This window comes from Carassius auratus, chromosome 4 (assembly GCF_003368295.1).
Source record: "Carassius auratus strain Wakin chromosome 4, ASM336829v1, whole genome shotgun sequence".
Classification (NCBI taxonomy): domain Eukaryota; kingdom Metazoa; phylum Chordata; class Actinopteri; order Cypriniformes; family Cyprinidae; genus Carassius; species Carassius auratus.
The window spans coordinates 6,631,524-6,659,412 of record NC_039246.1 but is presented as its reverse complement, the minus strand read 5'-3'; the positions used below and the strand labels follow the sequence as shown (position 1 = coordinate 6,659,412).

The window sequence follows — 27,889 nt, the reverse complement described above, 5'->3', positions numbered from 1 at the left end:
TTCTCTTCCCATATTCCCACAGAAGGATGCATTGTTCCTCCTCTGTCCAATTTGTTTTCCTTTTTTTTTTCTTTATCCATTTCTTAATGGATCTTTTCTTCATCAACTGTTCCCGTAAACTAAGTTTATTTATGCTGTAGCATATAGAAACAATAGAATTTCATAATGGCAAAAACCTGGGTCACTCGTGAAATACCTAACGTTTTCCCTTTTTACTAAGGGAAGTGTTTATATGTAACACCCTTAAAGTCATTCCCTTAGATAAGGGGGAAATCATCTCAAACTTAATTGATAAACCTAAGGTGTCCCATACCCCTGGATGTATGTGTATTTTTTACACATTATTTTTCGTTTGTGTTCTACGTTTTCGTGTGTATTTTTTACATATTATTTTTCGTTTGTGTTTTATGTTTTCCTGTGTATTATTGTAGTCCTGGATGTACTTTGACCGTGTTTATTGAAGTGCTATTTGTTTTCTTTAAAATGAAAAAAATGAAGGTGCTTTATTTTGGTCCCGCGAGATGACGTCATAAGGCTGCGCCGCGCTCCTCGCCTGAAGTAAGGTTTGTGTTTTTAAGCGTTGAAAGTGTTTAAATATTTGCGCACTTTTCAGATAAAATTATAGTTTTTCTTTTTACAATAACTGAAAATGAATTGTTTATTGTAGAATGTAATATTTTTATGTTTTATCTAACAGTAACCAAAATTATTTTATGAGCAAAGTGCAGCCATATGAAAAACAGATAAATTAAGGTGCGTCTTATTTCGCTCCCTATATCGTGAATGCGATGACTGGCAAATACCGCTGTAGAAACGGACCCTTTTCTTGTGAACTAAACAAATTGCTTCCCAAATGTATTTACTTGTTGTGTATGTTGAAGGCTGCGCGCTCCTTCTGTCGTTAAAAATCCTGTAATTTCAACAAGAACTGTCTGTTTTTTTGCGTTCAAGTCCTTAACTGCCATGTCATGTCAAACCTCAACTGTTATAGGATATAGATTATTTAACCCAACTCCTGCACCTAAACTATATCTTAATATAAAGCAGTATAAAAAATAATATCTAACCACAAGCAATAACTCTAAGCACAATATAGACTTATAAATATTTATACATTTCAATCAACATTACATTTCCATTTTTAATTCCCTTCGCCTGAAGTTTTCTCATGTCTCAGCAATGGGTTTACCATCCCGGTCAATACAATAAGACACTAGAATTGATTTAGTTTTCTCTCTGTTAATTGTTTTCAAATTAATCATGACGATGTCCAAACACACAGGGAAAAAAGAAGCAGTGGAGATCCTCATGCCATTTAAAGATGGCACATATTAAAGAGGAGAGTGAAGATGTGAGGATTGAAGAAGTAATCGGAGTGAAACAAGAAGATTATGAGGAAACAGGTTAGTTTTCATTCTCAAAACTGAACTCTAAATTTTGTCCTTATTAAAATGTTGAATGGTCTGCCGAATACTAATGCTGCTCGCAGGTGCACCTGGGAAGCTCATACTAGCTGAACTGAGTTGTTCATAACTGTTGAACATCAATATTGTTATTCAGCTGTACTAAATCAGCATCGGTCGTGTTACATTGTCACATGAAGTTAGGAAAAATATCACTGACACAAATTTTACTGATGTCTCTAGGAAATGGTTATTTTTTGCCTAATATTCAACCACTGACTATAGACATTCAACATTTTGAATTTCAACTTTTATTAGACTTTAAAAAATAGCTTCTAATTTAAGTGAACTTAAAACAATCATCACATAAGTCTGTTATAATAAATGTCACACTTAACTGTGCCCTTCAGCAATTAGGAAATATCCAGAAATTAAATAAAGTTATCAAACACTAAATTCTAAATTAAATATAGATGAATCCTAAAAGCTAGAAAAGTTACTGGTTTCCTTTTTTCTTTTTGTTCCTTGGTTAACAGACATCACAGCAGCCTGGTTATTAGGGTATTTGGCTGCTATTACTTTAAGAGCTGCCTCCGCTGAACATGACATGGATCTGACACACATGCTCATAGTTTAATTCACACTTTAATATGAAATTGTACAGGCCACAGTGTGCACCACTGTATTTGTGCATGTAATAGAAGAGCACACGCTAAAAAGCCCAATATAACGACTGACAAGATAAGAAAATTTTTGAACTTACTGACATAAGGCCAGTGAACATCTCCTCTGACCGCAGTTCACTGACCGCAGTTCACTGTTCTAATGAAGCTCCTTGTCACTTGTAGCATTTCCTCACTTGTTTGAGCTTGTCACTGAGGTGAAGTGGAGTGCCCATCTGAAAAGTTTCCTGTTTGACATGGTCATAAAGACATTCTGTCTAAATAAATGCAGTTATTGTCAAGGAAAAAGAGACCGAAGCAGCAGTTATGAGTGGGGTGGCCAACCCTAGCTTCGCCCCGCGGAGTGAATTTCCTACCAATAGCATGTTGTTATTAAAATTAGTATTGTAAAAATAGCCTTTTTGTGGGTCTCACCTCCTGTGTGGACCCCTGTTACTCAGTTCCATTATTGACACTTGTCTGATGTTTGTATGTTGAACATGTTTCCAATGGAGAAGCACTGATCTAAACCAGCATTGCATTTATCTCATCCCAAACCTGATCCCGAGATGCATTCCTCTCCACTTCAAGCATTTGAAAACTTCCCTGAACACATTTTCCCTCGGGGGAATTCCTGTCACCATTTTTGGATGTGGATTGAGCCTTAACTGCTCAATTTTGACTAAGGGGACAAATTTACTCATGCACACTTCAGGCAGCTCTAAATCCCAAAATTATTCTGCATATTGCAGTGACGTACACCGAAATCCCCCGATCAATAAGTTATTTTTTTTAATATACCTCACTGATCTGAGCGAATGTTTATTTTGAGTGAACATTGCTAAAATTATCAGATTAATGAAGCCTACAACCAATCCATTCCAAAAAAGAAATATAAAACCTGTGCTACTTCAAAGAAAACAAGTTGACAAAAAAAAAAAAAAAAGATTCCAAGTTTTGGTGATAATATTCAGTGATGGCCAAAAATATCAGCACCCTTATTAATTATGATCAAAGGAGGCTGTGAAAATGTATCTGCTAATTGTTAATCCTTTTGATTCTCTATTAAAAAAAAATTATAAAATCACAAGAATCTAAACTTCCATTGGATAATAAGAATTTAAAATGGGGGGAAATATCATTATGAAATGAATGTTTGGTAACACTTTAGAATAAGGTTCCATTAGTTAATGTTAGTTGATGTATTAATTAACATGAACAAACAATGAATAATACATTTATTACTGTATTTGTTCATCTTCGTTAACGTAAGTTAATGAAAACACAGTTATTCATTGTTAGTTCATGCTAATTCACAGTGCATTAACTAATGTTAACAAGCACAACTTTTGATTTAAATAATGCATTAGTAAATGTTGAAATTAACATGAACTAAGACTTATAAATGCTGTAGAAGGATTGTTCTTGCTTAGTTCATCAGTCTGCCGTCGTTTTCATATGAAATTTAACCGGTCTTAAGGCGATCACGAATTTGTGTACAGTTTATGGAGCTAAATGCTATAGCCACCCGAAAAAAAAAAGCCTAGTAATGCCCATGCTTCTTGTGTACATTTTGGAGAACCAGGACAAATATTTAAATCGATCGCTCAGGCATTTAATAAGCACCTAAATCTGAGTTCTGATTCGGTTTGGTGCATACCGGTTCCTTGGTCAGATTAAACTAAAAAATTTTCTTTTTAGCAGCAAACACTCAAGATGGGTTTGGTAAAAACAGGGATAAAAAGTTCCCCATGTCTACAATGGAATATACAGCTGAATTTTTTTTTTATGTCGTGGGCCTATATTTCTGCTGGAGGTCCTGGACATCTTGTTTAGATACATGGCATCTTTGATTCTATCAAATACCAACAGATATAAAAATCGAAATGTGACTGACTCTGTTAGAAATCTTATAATGGTCCATGTTTAGATCTTCCAACTGTACAATAACCCAAACACTCTGATCTCTTGTCAGGTGTTCTTTAACCTCATCGCGCATTATAGGAAAACATTTAGATCTGTTAAACTGTCAAATTAAGGTTTCAAAAGGTATTGAATAAAAGGGTGCCATTAATTGTGGCCAATGTGTTTTAAAGAACAACATTTATTTCATATTGATATTTCTTCCCATTTAAAATTATTATTATCCAATGAAAGTTAAACATTTTGTGAATTTTTTAAAATAAAGGATCAAAATAATTAACAATGCAGATTCATTTTCATAGTCTTCTTTGATTATATTTACCAAGGGTGCCGATATTTTTGGCCATGACCGTAGCATAATGAGAAAGTTTTAAAATACTGGTCATTTCTGACCACCAACACCAATTTAGGTAAAAGTGTTTTCAGCACAGTACAGGGGTTAAGAAAACGTGCAATCTTTTGATTGGTGTTATTTTTATTAATTCACGTATTACATTGCTTTTTGGACTACTTGTAAACATATGTTATGCAAAATTATGTTTATTCAGGGAAATACAAAATAGAAAATATTTATATTTAAAATTATTAGCTTTCTACAGATTCTGCAGGATGTAAACATGTAATTTGGAAATATAAATACAGGTGTCATCAGCATAACAGTGAAATCGAATAATAATGCTTCTTGGGAGAGGTAAACAAGGCAGAGCAGAGGACCTAACACTGAACCCTGTGCCACTCCATACTTGTGTTTGATGAGATATCTCTTAATTTACACAAAGTCATGTAAATAGGACCCAACTGTGCTAATGCTTGTCCATTACTTCCAAAATATTTCACAAGTGGTCCAAAAATATAATGGTCAATGCTGTATAATTCTACAGAATGAGATGCCAAAAGTATGTTTTTTTCCCTTCTTTTTTATGTATTTTTTCTCTCTTTCTATGCAGTATTTCTAATATTCTAGACGTAAATGGCAGATTTGAGATCTATAAATGAGGTCGATAAATGACCAATTCCCCTGGGTCAAGCTGTGTGTTTTTTTTATGTTTATTGGCAAATCCTAAGGAAAACAGAGTTAATATTGAGTTTCTGAGATTACAGGGAAAACCTCTTTCAGTATCTTAGTTTGTATAGGATCTGTCATACATTGTGTACATTTCTTAAGCTTTAAAGTTTTTTTTTTCTTTTGTTTTCTTGTTGTTGTAGGTCATTAACCTGAAAATAACTTGTATTTATCTCTTTTTGCCTTAGACCTTATGCCACTTAAAGAAGAGTTACTAAATGAAAACGAAGCAAAAGAAGAGAAACATTATGATTTCACAACTGGAGAACATTTTAGGTGTTCACAAACTGAAATGACTTCTTCACAAAAAAGAGCTCAAAAGACAGGAACTACAAATTATTTCACCTGCCAACAGTGTGGAAAAAGTTTTACTGAAAGTGGAAGCCTTAAAAGGCACGTAAGAGTTCACACTGGTGAGAAGCCCTACACATGCCAACAGTGTGGAAGCAGTTTCACTCAAAAAGGAAGTCTGAAGAGGCACTTGAGAATTCATTCAGGAGAAAAGCTTTTCACGTGCAAACTGTGTGGAAAGAGCTTCTTACACAAAGGAAATCTAAAGATTCACATGAGAGTTCACACTGGAGAGAAACCATTCATATGTGTTCAGTGTGAACAATTTTTTACACGTAAAGAAAGCCTTAAAAACCACATGAGGATTCACTCAAAAGCCAACTGCTTTGTGTGTCAACAGTGTGGAAGGAGTTTCCTAAACCACAAACACTTAATAACGCATGTAATAACTCACACTGGAGAAAACCCTTTCATGTGCCATCACTGTGGAAAGAGTTTCACACTTAAAGGAAACCTCAAGACTCACTTGAGAATTCACACTGGAGAGAAGCCTTTTACGTGCCAACATTGTGGAAAGAGTTTCAGACATAACGTAAGTCTTAAGATCCATATGAGACTTTACACTGGAGAGAAACCTTTCACATGCCTTCAGTGTAAGAAGTGTTTCACGTATCAAAGAGACCTGAAACGTCATTTGCAAACTCATTCCGGAATTAAGTTGCAGAGGTCTGAGTGTGACAAAATCTTTAGAAAAAGGAGACGTTTTAAAAACCATCTGTGCAGTCACTCTGGAAGAAGGCGATTTAATCGTGATCAATGTCTTACAAAATTTATTGTGCCATCATACTTAAAGATACACCTGAAAAATCAAGCAGATGTGAGACGCTACTCATGTTCTTTGTGTGGAAAGGGTTTTCAATGGCTTAGCAATTTAAAATGGCACCAGAAAACACGTATCTGTGTAAAATTAAGGCTGCATTCACATCGTAAGTCTGATTTTCTGTTAAAGTAATTTTTTTTTTTTTTTTTGGTCAAGCTGTTGACATTAATTTAAATGCAGCCTTTATTAAATAAGGTACATGTCTGAACAGGTGATGTTTTTATAACATTTCTAATGACTTTAATTTACGTCCTTTACATACTAATTAAAAGAAGATTAACTGAATGAGGCAATGAACACTATTGCTTATTTAATACACCTTTAGTTAAAGAAGATTCAAGCAAACATAAATATGGATTTGAATATGGCTATTGTTGGAGGTCATCTGATGACAAACTAAAAACAACATACAGCACAGTTTTTACATGTTGAACAGCTTCTATTCATAATATCAGTTCTTCATCAGTTCCATCCATAGGTATCTCTCTCACGATCATGGCTGTGTACTCCCTCCACTGAAGACTTTTTCAGTTTCTCCCATTGACCAGTGAGACTAGTCAGCTCTTACTGTAAAGTGACAGTGGCCCTGTTGTCAAACTTTAGTAAACATTCTGCTTCGTTCTGTGAGCGACGTCTTGGGCAATCAATTATCTCTGATCTCTGACTTTTTGTGTCTTGCCCTCCTTGTGCAAGGTGTCAATGGTCATCTTTTGGACAAATGTCAAGTCAGCAGTCTCCCCCATGATTGTGTAGCCTAGTGAACTAGACTGAGAGACCATTTAAAGGTGTTTTGAGTTGATTAGGTGATTAGAGTGTGGCACCAGGTGTCTTCAATATTGAACCTTTTCACAATATTCAAATTTTCTGAGATACTGAATCTGGGATTTTCCTTAGTTGCCAGCTATAAACATCAAAATTAAAGGAAATAAACATTTGAAATATATCAGTCTGTGTGAAATGAATGAATATAATGTATAAGTTTTACTTTTTGAATGGAATTAGTGAAATAAATCAACTTTTTGATGATATTCTAATTATATGACCAGCACCTGTATGTGTGTGTGTGTGTGTGTGTGTGTGTGTGTTTGTGTGTGTATACGTAAAATGTAATCCTGTGATCAAAGCTGAATTTTCAGCATCATTACTCCGTGTCACATGATCCTTCAGAAAATATATGCTGATTTGCTGCTCAACAAATATTTCTGATACACAGATGTATAAAAAGTTTAAAAGAACATTATTTATTTGAATAGAAAGCTTCTGTAACTATAGAAATTAAATTTCAAAAGTATGGGGTCAGTAAGTTTTTATTTTTATTAACTTTTATTCAGCAAGGATACATTGAAGTGATCAATAGTGACAGTAAAGATACCAATTTCAATTGTTATTTTTTTTTACTTTCTACATATTATATGTACGCAGAGACAGATCCTCACCCTGTTCAGCGCTGGACTGGTGAGCAATTCCAGCTGAAGTGTGGAACCAATTGCATATTAAGAGTCTCGCATTATCCTGCATTTGACTTACGTGGATGACAAGCCTTTTGGGGACTTGAACCTACAATATTTGAGAAATCACAAATTTTAAATGACCAATTTTTCTTTGGCCTTCGTTTGGACAACCTGCTGTCGCAGCATTTGAGTCACCTTTGAGAAAGCCGTCTTGCAATCTCAGTGAAAATTAGAGGAATGCTGCCTGTTAAATAGGTTTTGTCATATAATTAGTGCCAGATTAATTTTGATCAGTCATTTTTCAAATGTCTCTTAAGCTTTTTATACCTCGCTTCAGAATAAAGTTAATTTATGAAATATGCTTAAAACTGCCCTTCTAATCCTGTAAAGATAACTTCAAATAGGACTAAGCAGTGACCTTAAAATTTTAGACATTTGTTGGTTTTTCTATAATTTGGATTCTCCACTGTACAAATCTTTTAAGCTTTTTATCAACATATTTTTGAGAAGTTTAAGGAAGCAGTTTTGTTTAAAATAGAAATCACTCAAAATCAAGTATGTTACCTTAAAGAGCCATTTATTAATCTTTCGCAAAAATGTGAAACATGCACTCACTTGTGTCTCAAACCAAAACACTGGAAAAATACTCTACAGTTGGAACTGAGGAATGTTGCTTCAGTTTGTGGTACACAAACTTCCTCATTGCCACTGCTTGGCATTGTGTCAGTTGTCTGGGATTGATGGTTCTGGTTAGGGCAAGAGCATTCTGGACAGATAAATTAAAAATAATTAATGCCACATAAAAGATGTCCATTTATGTAGTAAAAAGAAAAGGTGAAAATGGGTCATTCTAAACCCTGGGTAAAGGGAATCCAGTTTTTTCTTATTTCACACTGCTCATACTTTAACTATGGTTAACAATTCATCCTGGGTATTCCTAACCTGTCATTTCAATCGGTTTGTGACATCAAAGTAAAGTGAGAGAGATTCGAAAGCATACAGAACCATCTGCTATCTATAGCTGTCATGGTACTTTGATGTCAATAACTGACCGGTTTTTGTTAAGTCGCTTCAAGCCAAACACATGATTGGATGAACACAGCACAGGACCTGTTTACATAATTGCTGTAATGCACACCTTCCAGACCTTACTAGCCAGTTTTTCATGAATTGACTTTTCTTGGAATATAAAGGTAAGAATGAAATGGCCTCTTCTTAATGGATACACACACACACAGAGAGAGAGAGAGAGAGAGAGAAAGTGGTGGCCAAAATTATTAGAACACTAGCATTTTCACCAGCTAAAAAAATTGTTTTAAATCAGATATCTTTTGCTGTAGAGTGTCAGTAGAAAATATCAGTTTACATTTCCAAACATACATTTTGCCATTAATTGTAATAATCTAGTGAGATTTTTGCTTACAACAAGCCAGTGCTCCACACAGTGATCTGATCTCACTATCATCCAGTCTGTCTGGAATGACATGAAGAAACAGAACAAACTACAGTACTGTGAAAAGTTTTTGGCCCTTGGGTAAAAATGCTGTAAAATGAGTATGCTGTCAAAATAATGTCATAAATAGATTTTCTTTATCAGTTTAACTTCTATTAACTTAATTAAATTAGCATTTGGTGACCATCCTTTGCGTTTAAAGCAGCTTTTGTCCTCTGTGCACTTGAGCATAGTTTTTCAGGTAGCTTTTCTAGTCAGCAGCACCGCACCAAGCCTTGTGTTACTTTCGATAATGATGGCAGAATCTCCCAGTAGAGAAGAAATCATTGAATAAAGTCATTATTTTTGTTTAAAAGTCATTATTTTTGTGTCTTTGCACACAAAAATCGTTGTCAAAGCTATTTAAATGATGTGCTTATTACGTTTCTGGACCTTGGCTGTGGTAGCATGTAGGACCTTGCTGTCTATGGAGGGTCAGAAAGCTCTCGAATTTCATTAAAAATATCTTTGTGTTCTGAAGATGAACGAAGGTCTGACGGGTTTGGAATAACACGAGGGTAAGTAATCAATGAATTTTCATTTTTGGGTGAACTATCCGTTTAAGATAAGATCTAAATAACAATATGCAATTATGCAATAGAATTATTACTCCAAGTGCAAGTAGCCCAATTTGTAGGCAGAGTTTACAGCACTGCAAAAGATGCCTGAAAATATGTAGTATCAGCGGCATATCGAGTTAAACCCGAAGTAATTTATGCAATCAACCCATGTTCGAATCCATCTTTTGCTGAACTCGTTCTTCTCCTTTTCCCACCACATATCAGATCGGAAATGCATTAATTTTCAATAAAAACAAAGGAAATATTTGAAAATGAGAAATAAAACCCTCCATACAGTGTTATTGGCTATGGTTCGTGATAGGTGTATTTAGGACTTTATTGTCATAATAAGGCAGCATCCATTTATTGATATTTAGTAAATATGATAATTTACACTCAATGTTGTTGCATACTGTTTTTTAATGTACTACAGTACTGAAGTATAAATATCTGCCACCTAACTACCATTTACACTTAGCCTATTGCTAAAGAAAATACTGCCATTTTAGTGTAAACACAATTTATCATTATTTACATTTAGTGTAACTAGAATACATTACTTTTTCCACTCAATGTAACTGCAAAAAGAAAAAATGTGTTCAGCTGTTCAATATGTAAAGTTAATTAATTATTAAATGAGTTCAATTGGGCGATATAGCAATCCTTTGTTTAAAAAAAATGCTTAGCAAAATTTATTTGTAAGGTAACAATCTCGACAGCTGTGCTGAATTAAGGTTCAGTATTTGTCATGTGACAACACTGTAGCAAACTACTCTGAAACATTTTGTGCTTATTGTATACTGTTTCACATATTATTATTAAAAATATAGTAGGCAGTGAGTGAGTGGCTAAATATATGCTTTATAATAACATGAGTAATCAATTTTCTTTTTTCCAAAAGCTAACGAAAAGGAATACATATTGCTTCTAAGTTCAGCTTACAAACTAGTTACTACTACCAGTGCTAATGTGTAAAACATAAACATAAAGATTTTCAATAGTTATAATCACCTTTTCAAACATCCAAGAGTCAAATCTGTCACACTCCCAAAGTAGAGGCATGTAGGTAGAAATATTGAAACAGTGGTATCCAACGTTGGTTTTGGTGTTGTTTTCAAGCTTAAAAAGTGTCTAAATAAGCATTCATCAACTGTGACAAACAGAAATGAATCTTAGTTTAGAAGATTTTAATAAGCTTATGACACCTAATTCTACCTTAACATTTAACCAGTGAGGATGTTTCAGACAATCTACCTCCACTGTCCACCTCAACACTATCATGCTTGTTCAGCTCTGCCAGAAGTGTCTCAGCCTCTGTCAAATAATACCACATTATAAATATCGCATACAGGAACACCTAAATTACTTACATTCCCATAGTTACAGTATAATCAGTTTATAACTTTTACCTACTACTCACCTTGCAAAACTATTGCAGTCATTTAGGTTCCTTGTTAGTGCGTCCACCTCCAATGCCGGAGACCCGTGTTCAAGAACCATTTGGAGCAAGTGCGAGGTGAGGCAGTGAGGACCCGAGAGAGAGGGGTTAAATTGGTGCCGTGACCCGGGTGGAAGCGAGGTTTAGGGGGGTGAGTGTAATGAAGGCCAGCAAGTAGGTGCTGTGCAGGTAAACCTCACTCCCTGATCTCAAGAGATGCGCTAGTGGCTGCAATCATTTAGGTTCCTTGTTAGTGCGTCCGCCTCCCATGCCGGAGACCCGGGTTCAAGGCCCACTCGAAGCGAGTGCGAGGTGGGGCAGTGAGGACCCGAGAGAGAGGGGTTACATTGGTGCCATGACCCGGGTGGGAGTGAGGTTTAGTGGTGTGAGTGTAATGGAGGCCAGCAAGTAGGTGCTGCGCAGGTAAACCTGGGAGAAAGGGGTTACACCTGCAACATATAATAGCTGCAATGAATGACGTGTTTTAAATTGGACGCAGACAACAATTCTACCCTCAATGATCTTACCACTGTTTCTTTTCTCAATTTTTCTTCTTTTTGCTCTCAACGTTTTCTTTTCTAAGTTGGAAGTACACAAAGTTTCAGCTTCACATCATCTATTTTGCTTAAAAGTGGTAGAGCATCTTCCTTTGGAACAGAGCAGTTAATCTTTCCTGCAAGTTCATCAGTGACTGCAGTCACATTTCACAACAATTCAAGATCAGTGCATAGGTATAACAGATCCAGGAGAATTTTTAATTTCTCTTGTAGAACACTGTGCAGTGGAAACTCCATTTGCCTCCACATCCATGATCAAGCATTGAATGTCAAGACCGTCTTTGGCCAGAGGATACACAGTCTTGCTCTTGTCAATCACTTCTTTTATCTGCATGTGTTTCTGACTTGATACCACATCTGAGTCAAGAGTGACATATAAATTGTTGATGTAATCTGGGCACAAGGAGTACCATGAGCTTTCAGTGTGTTTGAAAATAGCAAAGTGCCAAAAACAAATGCTTGCAGGGTAAAAAAGATTATTTAAAAGATCTGCATTCACATGATGGAAAATGGTCTTTGTCTCCAAGGTATACATAGTACCAGTCGCATGACTGTTCATATACACCCTTGCTCTGTTATTAAAGATTTTGGGTGGTATAATAAGCAGCTGACTCTATGCTTTTCCGGCAGTGTTGCACAAAGCTTCTTGGACGGTCCCAAATGAACTCATCACTGTAGACCTTGTGTTCACTGCTGTACGTGTAATTAAGTTTAGCGTATGAGAGGAGCTGCTCAGGTATGAATTCAGTAATTATCATTTCAACTAAAGATGATACTGTTTTAGTACCCGAAATCTTCAGGTAATTGCCTGGTATTCTTGTTGGCAGTAATCAGTCATGAAATATTTTGGATTCAAGGCATCATTCCATTTTTTTTTTCTTTATCAAGGACAAAGGCTCAGAGATTGCAATGGTGGACTCATTTTCACAGATGAACTCTGCAGCAGATTTGTTCTGACAACTACAAAAAAAGTGGCAAGGCAAGGTATGTGGCATCCAGGTGAACCATGTCTCCATATCGTTTCTGCTGTTCTTGGGACTGATGTACAAATAAAAATATGTTCTGCATGGTAGGCTCCTCATCTTCTACTGACACAGTCAACATCTTGGGATGAGTTTTTAATGTCTATGATTTTGGCCTCAGAGCATTTTCTGAAAAAAAAGGATGCAGGATCCATTTCTTCAACTTCCAAATTAAGCTGCTCAAGACCAGAGTACTTTCCTTCCACTAAAGCCAAATGCACATGATTTTGAATGGTACGGCTAGCTGGGAAGCAGTACTGATCATGTGACTTTGGGGTGACACAATCTGAAGGCTTCAGAGTTCAGCGTTCACAAACTTTCAAAGCACTTTCTCAAGAAAAGTTGTAATTCCTAGAGATATTCCAAGTGAATTATTAATTTCACATTTCAAAAACTGCAATGAGGTACAGCTACACTTACAGAACCTCTTATCTCTGATACATAACACTTAGCAGGTAAAGAGCTGAATATACTTGTATTCAAGAAATCTGAAAAACCTTCCGACAACCAGCAGAAATGTAATTAAAAAAAATAAACACTAATTCATTAGTGTTTTTTTGTTACAATTTATCTAAAATTGTGTGTGTGTGTGTATATATATATATATATATATATATATATATATATGGGGTTTAAATCCGCGGGTGCGCACCTGACCCGACCCGCTTAAAATAGAACCGACATCCGTCCCGCACCCAAAATCAAATCGGTTAAGCCAATCACATTAGACACACTTTTTTCTAATTTTATTGCCATGTCATACAGAAGTTATTTATGGAAAACTCCTTTTAAAAGGTTTTTTATACATTATCTTAATTTTGATCAATGTTTTAATCAATCAATTGCGCGTATTTAATAAATAAGAAGCAAATATATAGCAGACAATGTAATAACCTTAGTGTAATTGACAGAATTACAAAAAAATATTTTGCTACCTAAAAGTTAAATATTTTTTGTGTCACGCATGCATGTCTATTTCCCTCATATTAAATATAAAATGCATGTGGACTGAAAAACAACCTAGATTAGGCCCACATTCATCTGATATTCCAATTGTCAAATTGTTGTTTAAACACCTTTATAACAATCGCGTTAGTTATGAGCTGTATGCGCGATATTTTTTTACACAAATTTTGAAATAGGCTTGCTTATATATATATATATATATTAGAGCTTAGATCGGGCCCAACAAATCAAGCCCGACCCTACCCGAGCACGTTGTGTCCGAGCCCGGCCCAGCCCAACACGTTCACTGTAATTATGAGCCCGAGCCCGATTTAAACCCGACTATTTTTAACATATGGGCCGTTATAACCAGGGGCGGCGCCACAGGTGCTGCTGTGCTAAGGGGAGCTAATATATATATATATATATATATATATATATAATATAAAATATATATATATAATATAAAATATATATATATAATATAAAATATATATATATAATATATATATATAATATAAAATATATTTATATATATATATATATATATATATATATATATATATATATATATATATATATATATATATATTTAATGCACGAGACAAAGCCAACACATATGTTGTCACTCCCCACGACTAGTTTAAAATGTTTCCATACCTCCGATTTTCCTCCAAACTTGCTCAAAGTTAATTCTCCTGTTTTTTTTTTTCTTTGCTTCTTCAAGCTCCATGTTGCACTTAATCTACTGAATAGTAGGCTACAGTGCGCACAGCAGGTGTGATGCGTCACGCATGCGAGACTGCGAGTGGACGAGACGCCAGGCATGACACGTGACATGCTTTATCAAGGGCCTGACCCGACCCGGCCCGAGGACGGGATCTGTTAACTAATGACTCGTGCAGTCATTGTGATTTTTTTTTTTCTTTTAAAGTTGAACGTAGGCCTATTTTTACGTTTGCACATGACTGTTTTGAACCCATGTTTAGAACTATGTTTCCCCTGTGTCCGATCCGACCCGCACCCGACACGGTTGAATATTTTACACCCGTTTCAGCCAAATTTGCGGGTCACCCATGGACCCCTAACCCGTGCAGGACTCTAGCTGGCGGTCACACACTGCTGTCTGGGGAAATAACAGAAACCGGTTAGCCGACTCTTTGGAAATATCTCTCACCTCTGTGTTTGTCGGTGAGGCTTATGAAGCCAGAGTTTGATGGGGTGCAGGTGTGGACATTCAGCCTGTGATGAGCAGGTGCAGGTGTGCCCGCTTTGTTTCCAGGGTGATGCTGACGAGAGCTCGGGACACGTGTCACAATATATATATATATTTTCAGAAGATTCAGGCATTTGGGGCAGAGCTTCACCTTCTTTGTAACAAAATCATCCACTAACCTAGGAAGTGTTTGTGAAAAAAAAAAAATTCTGGAGGCGTTTCATGTGTGTAAATGTCCAACTTCAGGTGCACAGCTGATGTCCAGATAACCAGCTCGCAGCTCTGCAGCCCCAGGCACAAAATTGTTAACTTAAGAATAAATGTACATTTTGTTTTAATGATGGTTCAGAAATAACTGTTGCAGTAGTTTATGTATTAAAAAGAAAAACAATTTCACCCACCTGGAAGTAGTGTCCACTTCACCCACTGTGAAGGATGAGATACTTCCCATCACTTAAGCTTCTAGTGTCACTATTTGGCCGACCAAGAAACTCTGCAAGTCTTAATCTCAAGGAGCTGTGCTGAGTTCATATTTCTATTTGGGCAGGCTCCAAATCAGGTATGGTTAGGACACACCCTCAGGCCTCCACAAATTGTATATCAGGAGTTGCAAACTGATACAAAACTCATTGAAAAAATGTTTTTTGAATATCCAAACAAAAACGGCAGAAGGGTGGAATGAGAGACAAATTCACTCTCTGACAGCAGGTTTTACTTTTTACCTTCCAAAGAATTGCATCTGCGTGGCTGCAAGTTCACCCTGGTCTAGCCACACATTAGCATCCTCCAGCTGTTTGTATTTCACCTGACATTGTGTCCCATCTTGTTTAACAAAAACATGACCGACTTTAACATGGTGGAAGTACTGATAACCGTCAGTGCTTTCAGGATTGTTCATGTAAAAAGGAATGATAATGATTACATCTTAATGATTACACGTTACAAAACATCTTCAAAATAGCATCTCGTAAACCTTGAGTTTATAAGACAAACAGCTAGTGAAACAGTCATAAGACAAAACAACAATGGAAAATAGTATAAAACAACTATAATATAATAGAATATAACTGACTAATCAATAAATGAAACAATGAAATGGGTATATAAATGACTATGATAAATATAAACGATTATATAATTAAATAGAGTAATAAAATGATAAATGATTATAATGAATTAATAGTTTAGTTTAAAATATATACAGTATTTTAACTCCACATGATATGGGTAGAACTGGAAAAATAGAGATGTGTAATATTTAAATTCCAATTGTGGACAATTAATCTATTTGTATTAGATTTTTGTTCTATTATAATTTTATTAGTAGACAGTTGAAAGAAACAGCACGATGAAAAAAAATGTTTTTATAGTTTTTGTAGGCTAATGTGAAAGTGAAAGTTTTAATTAAATCCCTAATTTTCAGTACGTCGCTGGAATAAATCAAATCACAATCTGAATACTTATTTTTTGTTTCCATGTAGTCTGAGCGTGTGAACGGGACTTTTATTTTGGTGTGGCTATATGACATCATAAAGCCGCGTCGCGCTGCTGCGTCTCTGACTCCGCTAAAGAAGAACGGTTTGTGTTTATAAGCATTTAAGAGTGTTTACATCGATAACTTTCAGACAAAATCATAGTTTTAGAAGAACTGTAAAATTGACTTTTTTTTTAATCAATTAGTGTATTATTGTTATATGTAACATTAATTAACATTTAATCTGCGCTACAAAGCGCATCCAGTTCTGCAGGTTTTATGAAGGTGAATGTAGAACAAGTCTTTTTTAAAAGACACCTTTTCAGATTGTATTGCTTAAACCCTGCTTCCTTAGTTTATTTCTTAAACTAAACCGAAATAAATGAATAGACTGAGGGAACATTAAATGCATATTTTCTTAATGTAAATGTCTAGGGAGCATACAATGAGTTTATTGAACTAATGTATTTTTTAATACCACTTTCAACCGAACTCTATTACTATTTGATTAAATAATATAAGATGACATAAGCAAAATGATAAAAGTCGTGTTTTCTGTTAAACTTAACTTAATTAATTAGTTTGATTAAAACAAGAACAGATATCTGCCAATGGGCTAAGATTCATAAACTTAATTAAAAGGGAAAAACAGGATTTTTTTTTTTACTAATTTGACCGATATATGTTCTTGTTTTAAGCAAAAACGTGCTTAATTTTATTACCTTGATCCCATCCTGATTATCCTGAAGCAAAAATACAGAGGAAGTAATTTTGCAGTGAATGAAACCTCTAATGCCATGACTGTGAATTTAATTAATTCTGCTCTGGTTTATGACCTTTTAATGTCTTAAATTGTGGAAAGGTGTATTAAAACCGTTATAAGACCTGCAAAACCATGATAAAAGAAAAAATGTTGTCTCATTTTGCTTCTTTTATTTGTGAATTCAAAGCACAAATTCAAGTACTAAAGGGTGGAGCAGAAATTTTCTGTTCAATTGAGTTAATTGCTTGCCAAAATGATTTCCCCGCTTTATTATTATTCCACTTTAGACTTTTGAGTCTTTCCAGTGCATTGACTACTTAACTAGAGAGCTAATTCATACACATAAAATATTTAGTTTAGATTATTATAAAAAAACAAAAACAAATTCTGTTAATTATTCTCATATTTAACATGACGGTGTATTCAAACACACAGAAAAACTCTTGAGGAAGCAGCAGAGATCCATGTGATACACGCACTATTATAAAGATGGCGTTAATTAAAGAGGAGAGTGAAGACATTAGGATTGAAGAAGCAGTCAGGGTGAAACAAGAAGATACTGAGGAACAAACAGGTTGGTTTTTATTCTCAAAGATTAACTCATTCAAATGTTGACTTCAATAGAAATGTATTATATTTGCCTTCGAGTTATACATTTTGCTTATAGCGTATATACTATTAATATACTTTGGTCCTGCAGATTTCAGCTTCAAATGTAAAAAGTAAAGCTAAAGGTAAGCTTCAAAAGTAAAGCTGCAGGCAAGTGAGTGATTTTTTTCAGGGTTGGAGCTGAACTCTGCAGGACTGTGACTCTCCAGGACCGAACTTGCCTACCCCTGGCCTATACTTCGAGTTAAATTATTATTATTATAATATAATTATATATAATATACCATATTGACCTGAATATAAAGACGACCCTCCTTTTTTCAGATGTACCTTTTGAAAAAAGCCTTATTGAAAACCAAATCTTGTATTACTTAAAAAAAAAAAAAAAAAAAGATATATATATATTTCTATATATATGTATGTATGTATATAGCTTTTTTTTTTTCTTAAATTACTTTCATATTGCATATTTTTCCTATTAAAATTTTTGTTTTGAAAGTATGGTAAATACTGGTAAAATGTACCAAAGTTCACATTTAAAAATGTACACTTTTAGATATACTGTAAATATAACAGGTAGCCCATCTGAATTATTGGCCTATAGCATTTAGTGTATCCATCTCATAGGAGCCTACCAAACAAATTTTCACAGTAGAAGTGAAATCTTATTGTAGTTTTCAAATCTGGGTACTGTTTTAAAATCCCTTACAGAGGAAGTTTTGTTCCCATCACGCTAACATGACGGTCACGACTCGTGCCGCCGTAAGCTTTTCTTTTGTTTTCACTGGCGATCTTTACAACACGCATTACTTTGTTTTTCATGGCACACTGGTTTTATGTGTATTTGGTGCCACCTATTGTTGTGGTTGTATTACTGACATGTCAAAGTATAACCCACGATTTTCCACATAAGTGCGAGTGCCGCCATTTTCGAACTATAATGTGTAAGATTCCCTGTAAAGCAGCTCCGCTAATAGTAGATGTATTGTGATTCAGTAGTTTCGTGGTCACTGTGTTGATTTTACAGGCTAGTTTACTTGTAAAATGGACCACAGAAAGACTGGCGTACTTCGTGTAGTTAAGGGGTGTCATAATAGCTGGTTCAAGAGTAAAAAATGCCTGCAAGACATTTGTATTGATTATAATCCACGCACCAGAGCTGAATGTGAAAGCCTTAAACTTAAAAAAAATCACCGAAATTTCCATACGTTTGCACTTTCCAATTTGCTGATGGCAGACCCACGGAAAATCATCCATTAGATGAGAAACGATGCTCCAGTGAAGACCCAGAGGCGACGTAAGGTACGTTACAGCTTTTGTTAAGTTACATGCACTAACAAAAGACATTGTTTAAACTATTTATTTACCAAAGACACTCCTATTGGGCATGAATAATATTTAGTGCTAAGCCGAAGTTGTTGACTACAGTAGAAAACTGTGACAAAAAAAGTGCATAGAGGGATAGCTAAAATTAAAATTCTGTAACTTACTTAGGTATTGAATGTATTGAAATAAAGCACCAATGTACTGTGACTGGAACACCATGGTGCCATGTACAAAATACTTTGCTAGTTTTTGTAAATAGGGGGTGGAGAATTGATCAGTTTCTCCTGAGCATCTGACTGACTTCAGTGTTGTGTTTTGCAGATGATGAGCAAGGTGACCATGAGACCAGCCACCCTTCAGTACAGTGATGCCTGAAGTCCAGCCATTGACAGACCACACTTATGCCTCAGGGGATAAAATAATGTTACACAAGGCAATACAGTTCCCTGAAGATCCCTTAGCCCTCGCCATTCTCAAGAGTGTCACTAGCTCTTTACCCTACACTGTTAAAATCTACTCTTCCGATTTTAAGATGCGCATAATGGAATTGTTGAATGAATTGTTTGAACATTTGCCTCTTGTACTACATTCCTGTGTATCTTAATGGTTTATTTTCATGCACATTATTTTCTATTCTATATTTAATTCTACAGTATACATCTTTTTATATTTTAATTGTTTATTTCATTTTTTCCTTCCTATATTTATGTATATTTCATCTATGTTGTATTCTTCAATAATTGCACTCTCCATGGAGCAGACCTGACTCACATTTCACTACTGGTTATATATGATCTATATAATCGTATATGTGACAAATAAAAAATCTTGGATCAAATTCTGATGACCATGATGAAGCTGAAGTTGAGATCTTGCTGAATGCTATGAGGAGGAGCACATGAGTCTACATGTCATTTAGAATGGTGTAGTAATTTTGGATACATTGTGTAGTTGTTTGGAATTATTCAGTGTTACTGTAACATTAAATAAACAGTTTTTACACAAATATTTTTTAAATATCTTATATTACTTCTTTCTCCTTATATGCACACACACACAAACACACAATTAAAATGGCAAAATGCAGTTTGTTTAAAGTTTTCCCCCCACTGAAAATGATAGTTTAGCAATGCTAGGTCAATGCTAGGTTTTTTTTTTTAAATTCAGGGAACAAATAGAAAACATTCTGAATAGTACTTGTAAAATTAATAATTGCATCCAAAATAAAAAGTTATCAGTGCTTTTATAATTCGCCTTGAAGACCCATCTACTACGAGCGACAAAAATATTAAAAAAGTTATTGCTGGCCACTTTTTAATTTCATTCTCCCACTGTGTCATACACCGCAGGTGTTATATATTTACCATCATGGTGTTCTTGTAAACAGCTTAAAATAATGGTGCGTTAAAGTCATGTAAGAAAGATTGTATTTAAAATTAAACACCTACGTGCACCACAAAACCATAATAAATAAAAAAAAGCTTAATTTTTAGGGGGATAGAGAAAGGTCCATGGGCCGGGCTTCAAACCCAAAACACAACAGGGCTGCATGTTGGCTCTCTGACCACAAGGCTGCTGGTGCAGATCACAAAATCATAATTATATGTGGGAAAATTTTTATTTTATTTTTTTAAACCAGAGTTTCTTATTTGGGGACTAGTCAATCTTAAATTGCATGTACAAAATACCAAAATATTATACAGCTACTATAAAATATATAACAATTCACTTTATAAACTCTTCATGAATTAAGAAAAGAACATAGAAGCTAACAATATTGAGTATCTTGAAATTCATAGGGTCAGAGCATGGTCCCTTTTGAACATTCTGTTGAAAATAAGTGATGTTTTCGTTTCATGTAAACCAACTCTCATCGGAGTGTTCGTAGACTCTCTGCTTAATATCTAACTCTCTGTATTGTCTGTCTCCCAACAGGCATTCTTCTAATTATAAGTAACTTTGTAAGTACGTCAACTTATTCTAACCCTAACTCTACAAGTAGTGCCCTATGATATCCATTTTATTCTTTCCCATATTGTTTTTATTTTTGCTTTTTTTTTTTTCCAGATTACTTTTTTTTAAGGTGGGGTAAACTATTTTTTAAAACACTTTAGATAACTGATTCGGGCGGAGTAGCAAAGCAAACTGGTAGCCAATCAGCAGTAAGGGGTGTGTCTACCTATGATGTGGAGGAGAGAGCGTTCAGTGCACAGGTTGGAGATTAGCCGAGCCGATCGACAGAAAGATAGAGATTAAGGATAAAAAAAAAACTGGACGCAGAGGTTGCTTCGTTTCTTCTCGATAAGTGAGTAACAACGTGTCTGCGCTGCAACAGCTGAAGTCTGTATAGTACCTGGACGTGACAAAGCGACCGTTGAAAATCATTTGAAATGTGTGTCAATATGTCATAAATAGAACACCGCAGCAGTTTTCTGTTGTGGATTTGTCGTATCGTACCACACAGCATCCAGTGTAGACCATAGATATAGTGTATATATATATCGATTGTGTAGATAGCATCACTGATTATGAGTTCCATAGTATTTTGTTGTGCCGTGCCGCTTGTGTTCAGTGTAGACACAGTGTAAAAGTGGTTTTGCTCTGTTTTACAGAACTATTCGTTGCCTGGGTTGCACACATGTTTGGGGCGGAGGCTCTTTTAGGTTAGGGGCGTGTTTTGTTTTGGTGATTTCAAATGTCAACATTGGCTACCAGAAATCGCTTACCCCACCTTAAATTTTTCTGAACTAATTTTTTTAATGGTTAAATTCTATTGTATTAACCAAAAATGTCTAATTAATTAAAATAATAAAACTTATACAAATCAACATACATTTATTAAAAGGTTAACAAAAAATGACATGTTTAGGGCCCTTATGTTTTATTGTTAGCAAATTCTGTGCTTTAGTATGTCTAAAAATTAGGAATGTATAGGAATGAAAATTCTGAAAATGTATGTATGGTATACTGTCAAAATGGCTGAAAAACTAAATTCGAATTTGCAAATAAATATCATCAAAATTCAAATTATATTTGAATTTAAAAAGCATAATTTCAGTTAGGGTGAAGGGAAGCTTTTGAGTTCTCTTCTGAGGCCACAAGAGGGTGCATTGGGCAAAATATTACTAATACATGTTTATTCAAAGTATAAGAAAATATGACACAAAAAGTGCATAAAATAATGTTTATAAACTAATTATTATTAAGTATCTTAAAGAACTATAAACAAAACAGCATAATTTGTGCATGCATAGTTTAATACAAAGGGGTGAAAGCCAATTACACAGAGTACATTTTTCATCTAAACATGAGAGGCAGTGGGATGGGGAAAAACCCACCATAAAGTCTCAAGATATGTTTTTTTAAAAAATTGAACCCACCATAATTTTACATGTCTTTCGAAACAATTGTCTCTCTTGTGCGAGACGCGAGTCCAATGTCTTTTCTCTTTTCTCCTCAGACCGGATGTCACTGAAGAAGGAGAGTGAAGTACCAAATGAAATGGAAGAGAAATATCAGAATGAGAAACATGTTTACATAACTGGAGAAAAATCTTTTAGTTGCACGAAAACTGAAAAGATTTCCTCACAAAACAGAACACAAAAGTCAGGGGTAAGTTATTTCAGCTGCTTTCAGTGCGGAAAGAGTTTCAGTAAGCACGAAAACCTTAAAGACCACATGAGAATTCACAATGGTGAGAGCCCTTTCACCTGCCAGCAGTGTGGAAAAGGTTTTACTGAAAAAGGAAGCCTTAAAAGGCACATGAGAATTCACACTGGAGAGAAACCTTTCACCTGCCAAGACTGTGGAAAACGTTTCACTCAAAAAGGAACCCTTAACAGGCACATGAGAATTCACACTGGAGAGAAGCCCTACTCCTGTCAACTGTGTGGAAAAAGCTTTAAAGCAGAACTAAACATAATGTATCACATGAAAATTCACACTGGAGAGAAGCCTTTCATGTGCCATCATTGTGGAAAAAGTTTTAGAAATAATGTAAGTCTCAAGAATCACATAAAAATTCACACCGGAGAGAAGCCTTTTATGTGCCATCAGTGTGGAAAGAGTTTTAGACATAGTATAAGCCTCAGCACTCACATGCGAATTCACACTGGAGAAAAGCCATTCACATGTGATCAGTGTGGAAAGAGTTTCAGATGTAAAGTAACCCTTAACTGCCACATGAAGATTCACTCAAGAGAGGACTGTTTTATATGTCAACAGTGTGGATTGAGTTTTACAAATCTAGAGCGTCTAAACAGCCATGAAACCATTCACTCTGGAGAGAAACCTTTCAAATGTCATCAGTGTGAAAGGATTTTCCAATTTAAAAAATCCCTTAAGTCTCACATGAGAATTCACACCGGAGAGAAGCCTTACACATGCCTTCAGTGTGGAAGGTGTTTCACATATAAAGCAACACTTGATTCCCACATGAGGAGTCACACTGGAGAGAGCCCTTACACCTGCAAACTGTGTGATAAAACCTTCTCACACAATGGAAATCTAAAGACTCACATGAGAGTTCACACTGGAGAGAAGCCATTTATATGTGTTGAGTGTGGAAAAAGTTTCACACGTAAAGAAAGCCTTAATTACCACATGAGGATTCACTCGAGAGAGATCAGCTTTGTGTGTCATCAGTGTGGAAAGAGTTTTACAGACCAAAAACACCTTAAGAGGCATGTCTTAATTCACGCTGCAGAAAACCCTTTGATGTGCCATCAGTGTGGAAAGAGTTTTACACATAAAGGAAACCTAACGACTCATATGAGAATTCACACTGGAGAGAAGCCTTTTACGTGCCCTCAGTGTGGCAAAAGTTTCAGTCATAAAGTGAGCCTCAAGACTCACCTGCGAATTCACACTGGAGAGAAACCTTTCACGTGCCATCAGTGTGGAAAAAGTTTCAGACATAATGTGAGCTTTAAGGCTCACATGAAAATTCACAGTGGAGAGAAGCCTTTCACATGCCATCGCTGTGGAAAGTGTTTCATGTTTAAAGGAAACCTTAAGACTCACATGAGAGTTCATGCTGGAGAGATGAGTTTTTCATGTCAAAGAGACCCAAGACGTCATTCACAAACTCAATCTGTAAAAAAATTACAGTGTCCTGCATGTAACAAGACATTTACAAAAAGCAGCCATTTTCAAAATCACCAGCGCATTCACTCTGGAGAAAGGCGGTTTAATTGTGATCAGTGTAATAAAAAATTTCTTTCACTATCACACTTGCATATACACATGAAAAGTCATGCATCTGTGAGACGTTATCAGTGTTCTTTGTGTGGACAGGGTTTTAAATGGCTTGGCAATTTAAAATGGCACCAGAAAATACGGATCTGTGTGAAATTAAGGCTGCGTTCTCGACACAGGTGAATGTGGTCAAGTCTGTTTTTTGCTTAAATATACAGTATATTTTTGTGAGGCTGTTCACATGACATTTCAAATGTGTCTACTATTAGATACATGTCTGAATAGGTTATGCTTCTTAATCATTTTGCCATGTATTTAATTTGCATCCTTTACTTGATTGCTTTACCTGGAAACTGTTTATTAACTCACGTGGCCACACCTGATCTTAATTTTATTTTTTTGCTATGGTTATAAATACCAAGCAGTTGCAGTAGATAGCCTCTAATTGCAATTGAATAAAGGAATCCCTCATTTATTTGATTGTTTAATAAAAACTCATGTATTAAATAAATACAAGGCACACAGACTGAAGTAGTTTAGGTCTTTGGACTTAATAAGACCAAAATAAATGAAAATCAACATCTTCAAAAAGCTGGGCAGTAGAAGGAAGCAGGAAATGATCCATTCATCAAATTTCTTTGTGAATGGATGCAATGACTTTGGTTTTCAAAAAGCACAATGGACCAACACCAGCAGATGACATTGCACCCCAAATCATCACATTCAAACCCGTAAAACCTCTGTTTATCTTCGGAACACAGTTTAAGATATTTTAGATTTAGTCCGAGAGCTCTCAGCCCCTCCATTGAAGCTGTGTGTACGGTATACTGTCCATGTCCAGAAAGGTAAGAAAAACATCATCAAAGTAGTCAATGTGACATCAGAGGGTCAGTTAGAATATTTTGAAGCAGCGAAAATACATTTTGGTCAAAAAATAGCAAAAACTACGACATTATTCAGCATTGTCTTCTCTTCCGTGTCTGTGTGAGAGTGAGTTCAAATCAAAGCAGTCTGGATATCCGGTTCACGAACGAATCATTCAGTTCACCAAATCGAACTGAATCGTTTTAAATGGTTCGCATCTCTAATACGTATTAATCCACAGATGACTTAAGCTGTTAACTTGTTTAATGTGGCTGACACTCCCTCTGAGTTCAAACAAACCAATATCCCGGAGTAATTCATGTACTCAAACAGTACACTGACTGAACTGCTGTGAAGAGAGAACTGAAGATGAACGCTGAGCCAAGTCAGATAACGAAAAATAGACTGACTTGTTCAGAAACAAATAGACACATAATTAGCATAGCTGCTATTCCAGCAAAGTAAAATTAATTAGTTTAAACCAAGCTAAAGAATAAGAAAGCGCATTTGATCCCCACTGCTCTTCTCCCTACACTAATGACGTCTAAGGACCCCTCTGTCAAGCTCCTCAAGTTTGCAGACGACACCACACTCATCGGCCTCATTCAGGACGGTGACGAGTCTGCTTACAGACTGGAGGTTAAACAGCTGGCTGTCTGGTGCACTCTCAACACACGAGTTAGGCATTGGTGACATTCATTATAAACAGCATACAAATGTCAAGCAAAACTGAGATGGCATTGGCTCACTTGCCTGTCTCACAAGAATTCAAATGTTGAAATTTTTGCCATATTTGTAACATTTGGTTGCTAAACTATTGTTCATTATGTAGCCTAAACATGGCTTTATGCTTCACTCATGCTCACTGGCAATACTAGAACTAATGTTATTTGTTTGTGTGTTTGAGGCGCCTGTACAAACATGAATTAAATCAGATCTAAATATAATGCAAATAAAAGTGTCACAAAAACAAACATTGCAGTGTTGTTGTTTTTCTTTTGTTAATTATATTTTTAGCTTATAATATATTTGTGATCCTATTTTTTTTTAGCTGTTTCTATGGATGGACTAAAGGGGACAAGAACAACCCAAGTTGTTCTTGTTATCAGGGCTCAGTTCAGAAGCCTGCATCTCTGATGGTATGGGTTTGCATGAGTGTGTGTGGCATGGGCAGCTTACACATCTGGAAAGACACACCATCAATGCTGAAAGGTATGTCCAAGTTCTAGAACAACATATGCTCCCATCCAGACGTCGTCTCTTTCAGGGAAGACATTTCATTTTCCAACATGGCAATGCCAGACCACATACTGCATCAATTACAACATCATGGCTGCGTAGAAGAAGGATCCAGGTACTGAAATGGCCAGCCTGCAGTCCAGATCTTTTACCCATAGAAAACATTTGGTGCATCATAAAGAGGAAGATGCGACAAAGAAGACCTAAGACAGTTGAGCAGCTAAAAAGCCTGTATTATACAAGAATGGGACAACATTCCTATTCCTAAACTTGAGCAACTTGTCTCCTCAGTCCCCAGACGTTCGCAGACTGTTATAAAAAGAAGAGGGGATGCCACACAGTGCTAAACATGGCCTTGTCCCAACTTTTTTTTAGATGTGTTGATGCCATGAAATTTAAAATTAACTTATTTTCCCCTAAAAATGATACATTTTCTCAGTTTAAACCTTTGATATGTCATCTATGTTGTATTCTGAATAAAATCTAGAAATTTAAACTTCCACTTCATTGCATTCTGTTTTTATTAACAATTTGTAGAGTGTCCCAACTTTTTTGGAATAGGTTTTGTACTTGGCAGTCGATTTCATCCCTTACTGGCAACAGTTAATCTGAATCACATGCAATAACTATTACACACCCTTTTAAAATCCACTTTGTAGTTGTTTATCATCCCCCAGGTCAACTGGGAAACTTCCTGGAGGAGTTAAGCTGTTGGTCCACTGACAATACTTAAGTTACTCCACTGCACACCTCAGACCACTTCCTCATCACTTCTAACCTCAAACTTCATAATGACTAATATACATTCTCTCTCTCCTCCTCATATCCACTCTCAGAGATGGCCGTTTCCAAACTTATCCTTTCCAATCATCTTACTACTTGTCCACTTGATCCTATCCCCACTCTCTCCCTTCAGGCCATTTCTTCTTCAGTCATACCTTCGCTTACTCACATTATCAACACCTGTCTTCACACTGTTACATTTCCCACTGCAATTAAGCAGGCTCGGGTAAACCCACTGCATAAAAAACAATCTCTAAATCCAGCACTTCTAGAAAACTGCAGACCGGTATCCCTTCTTCCATTCATTGCAAAGACACTTTCAACCAACTCTCTCTGTTTCTTGTATAGAACAACCTCCTGGACAGCAACCAATCTGGCTTCAAAAGAGGCCACACAACTGAGACTGTCCTGCTCTCGGTTACTAAAGCCCTGCGACTGGCAAGAGCAGCTTTCAAATCCTTAGTACTCATCTTCACTTCCTCAAAGCTCAGTGCTTGGACCACTTCTCTTCTCCATCTACTTGACATCATTAGGTTCTGTCATTCCAAAGCATGGCTTTTCTTATCACTGCTATGCTGATGACTCTCAACATTACTTCTCATTCCAACCAGATGATCTAATGGTAGCTCCTCACATTTCTAGCTGGATGAAGCACCATCACCTTCAGCTCAATCGAACTGAGACAGAACTACTTGTGGTTCCAGCTCACCCATCGTTTCATTACAACAGCTC

The 27,889-nt window shown here is 35.9% G+C and overlaps 2 protein-coding genes across 4 annotated transcripts; both read left to right on the top strand.

Moving 5' to 3' along the window:
- Nucleotides 1-515: 515 nt before the first annotated feature.
- LOC113057305 (gastrula zinc finger protein XlCGF52.1-like) lies at nucleotides 516-7,004 on the top strand. 3 transcript variants are annotated; one of them, XM_026224627.1, is made up of 3 exons: nucleotides 516-563; nucleotides 1,283-1,403; nucleotides 5,240-7,004. In XM_026224627.1, exons 2-3 carry the CDS (start codon nucleotides 1,322-1,324, stop codon nucleotides 6,352-6,354), a joined length of 1,197 nt encoding a protein of 398 aa, XP_026080412.1. In that variant the 5' UTR covers nucleotides 516-563; nucleotides 1,283-1,321; the 3' UTR covers nucleotides 6,355-7,004. The 3 variants fall into 3 exon arrangements, with proteins under 3 accessions (XP_026080412.1, XP_026080421.1, XP_026080428.1); XM_026224636.1 differs by having other exon boundaries at nucleotides 518-558; XM_026224643.1 differs by lacking the exon at nucleotides 516-563 and adding an exon at nucleotides 570-753.
- A 9,418-nt stretch (nucleotides 7,005-16,422) lies between these two features.
- On the top strand, nucleotides 16,423-24,797 carry LOC113057252 (gastrula zinc finger protein XlCGF26.1-like). Its single transcript, XM_026224507.1, has 3 exons — nucleotides 16,423-16,481; nucleotides 17,576-17,714; nucleotides 22,536-24,797. Exons 2-3 carry the CDS (start codon nucleotides 17,630-17,632, stop codon nucleotides 24,452-24,454), a joined length of 2,004 nt encoding a protein of 667 aa, XP_026080292.1. The 5' UTR covers nucleotides 16,423-16,481; nucleotides 17,576-17,629; the 3' UTR covers nucleotides 24,455-24,797.
- Nucleotides 24,798-27,889: the final 3,092 nt, after the last annotated feature.

What these genes read in the sequence shown, in the direction of transcription:
- LOC113057305 (XM_026224627.1), top strand. Translation starts at nt 1,322, where the DNA reads ATGGCACATATTAAAGAGGAGAGTGAAGATGTGAGGATTGAAGAAGTA. An exon ending in AGAAGATTATGAGGAAACAG is followed by an intron (nt 1,404 to 5,239) that starts GTTAGTTTTCAT and finishes TTTTTGCCTTAG; the next exon opens with ACCTTATGCCACTTAAAGAA.
- LOC113057252 (XM_026224507.1), top strand. Translation starts at nt 17,630, where the DNA reads ATGGCGTTAATTAAAGAGGAGAGTGAAGACATTAGGATTGAAGAAGCA. An exon ending in AGATACTGAGGAACAAACAG is followed by an intron (nt 17,715 to 22,535) that starts GTTGGTTTTTAT and finishes TTTTCTCCTCAG; the next exon opens with ACCGGATGTCACTGAAGAAG.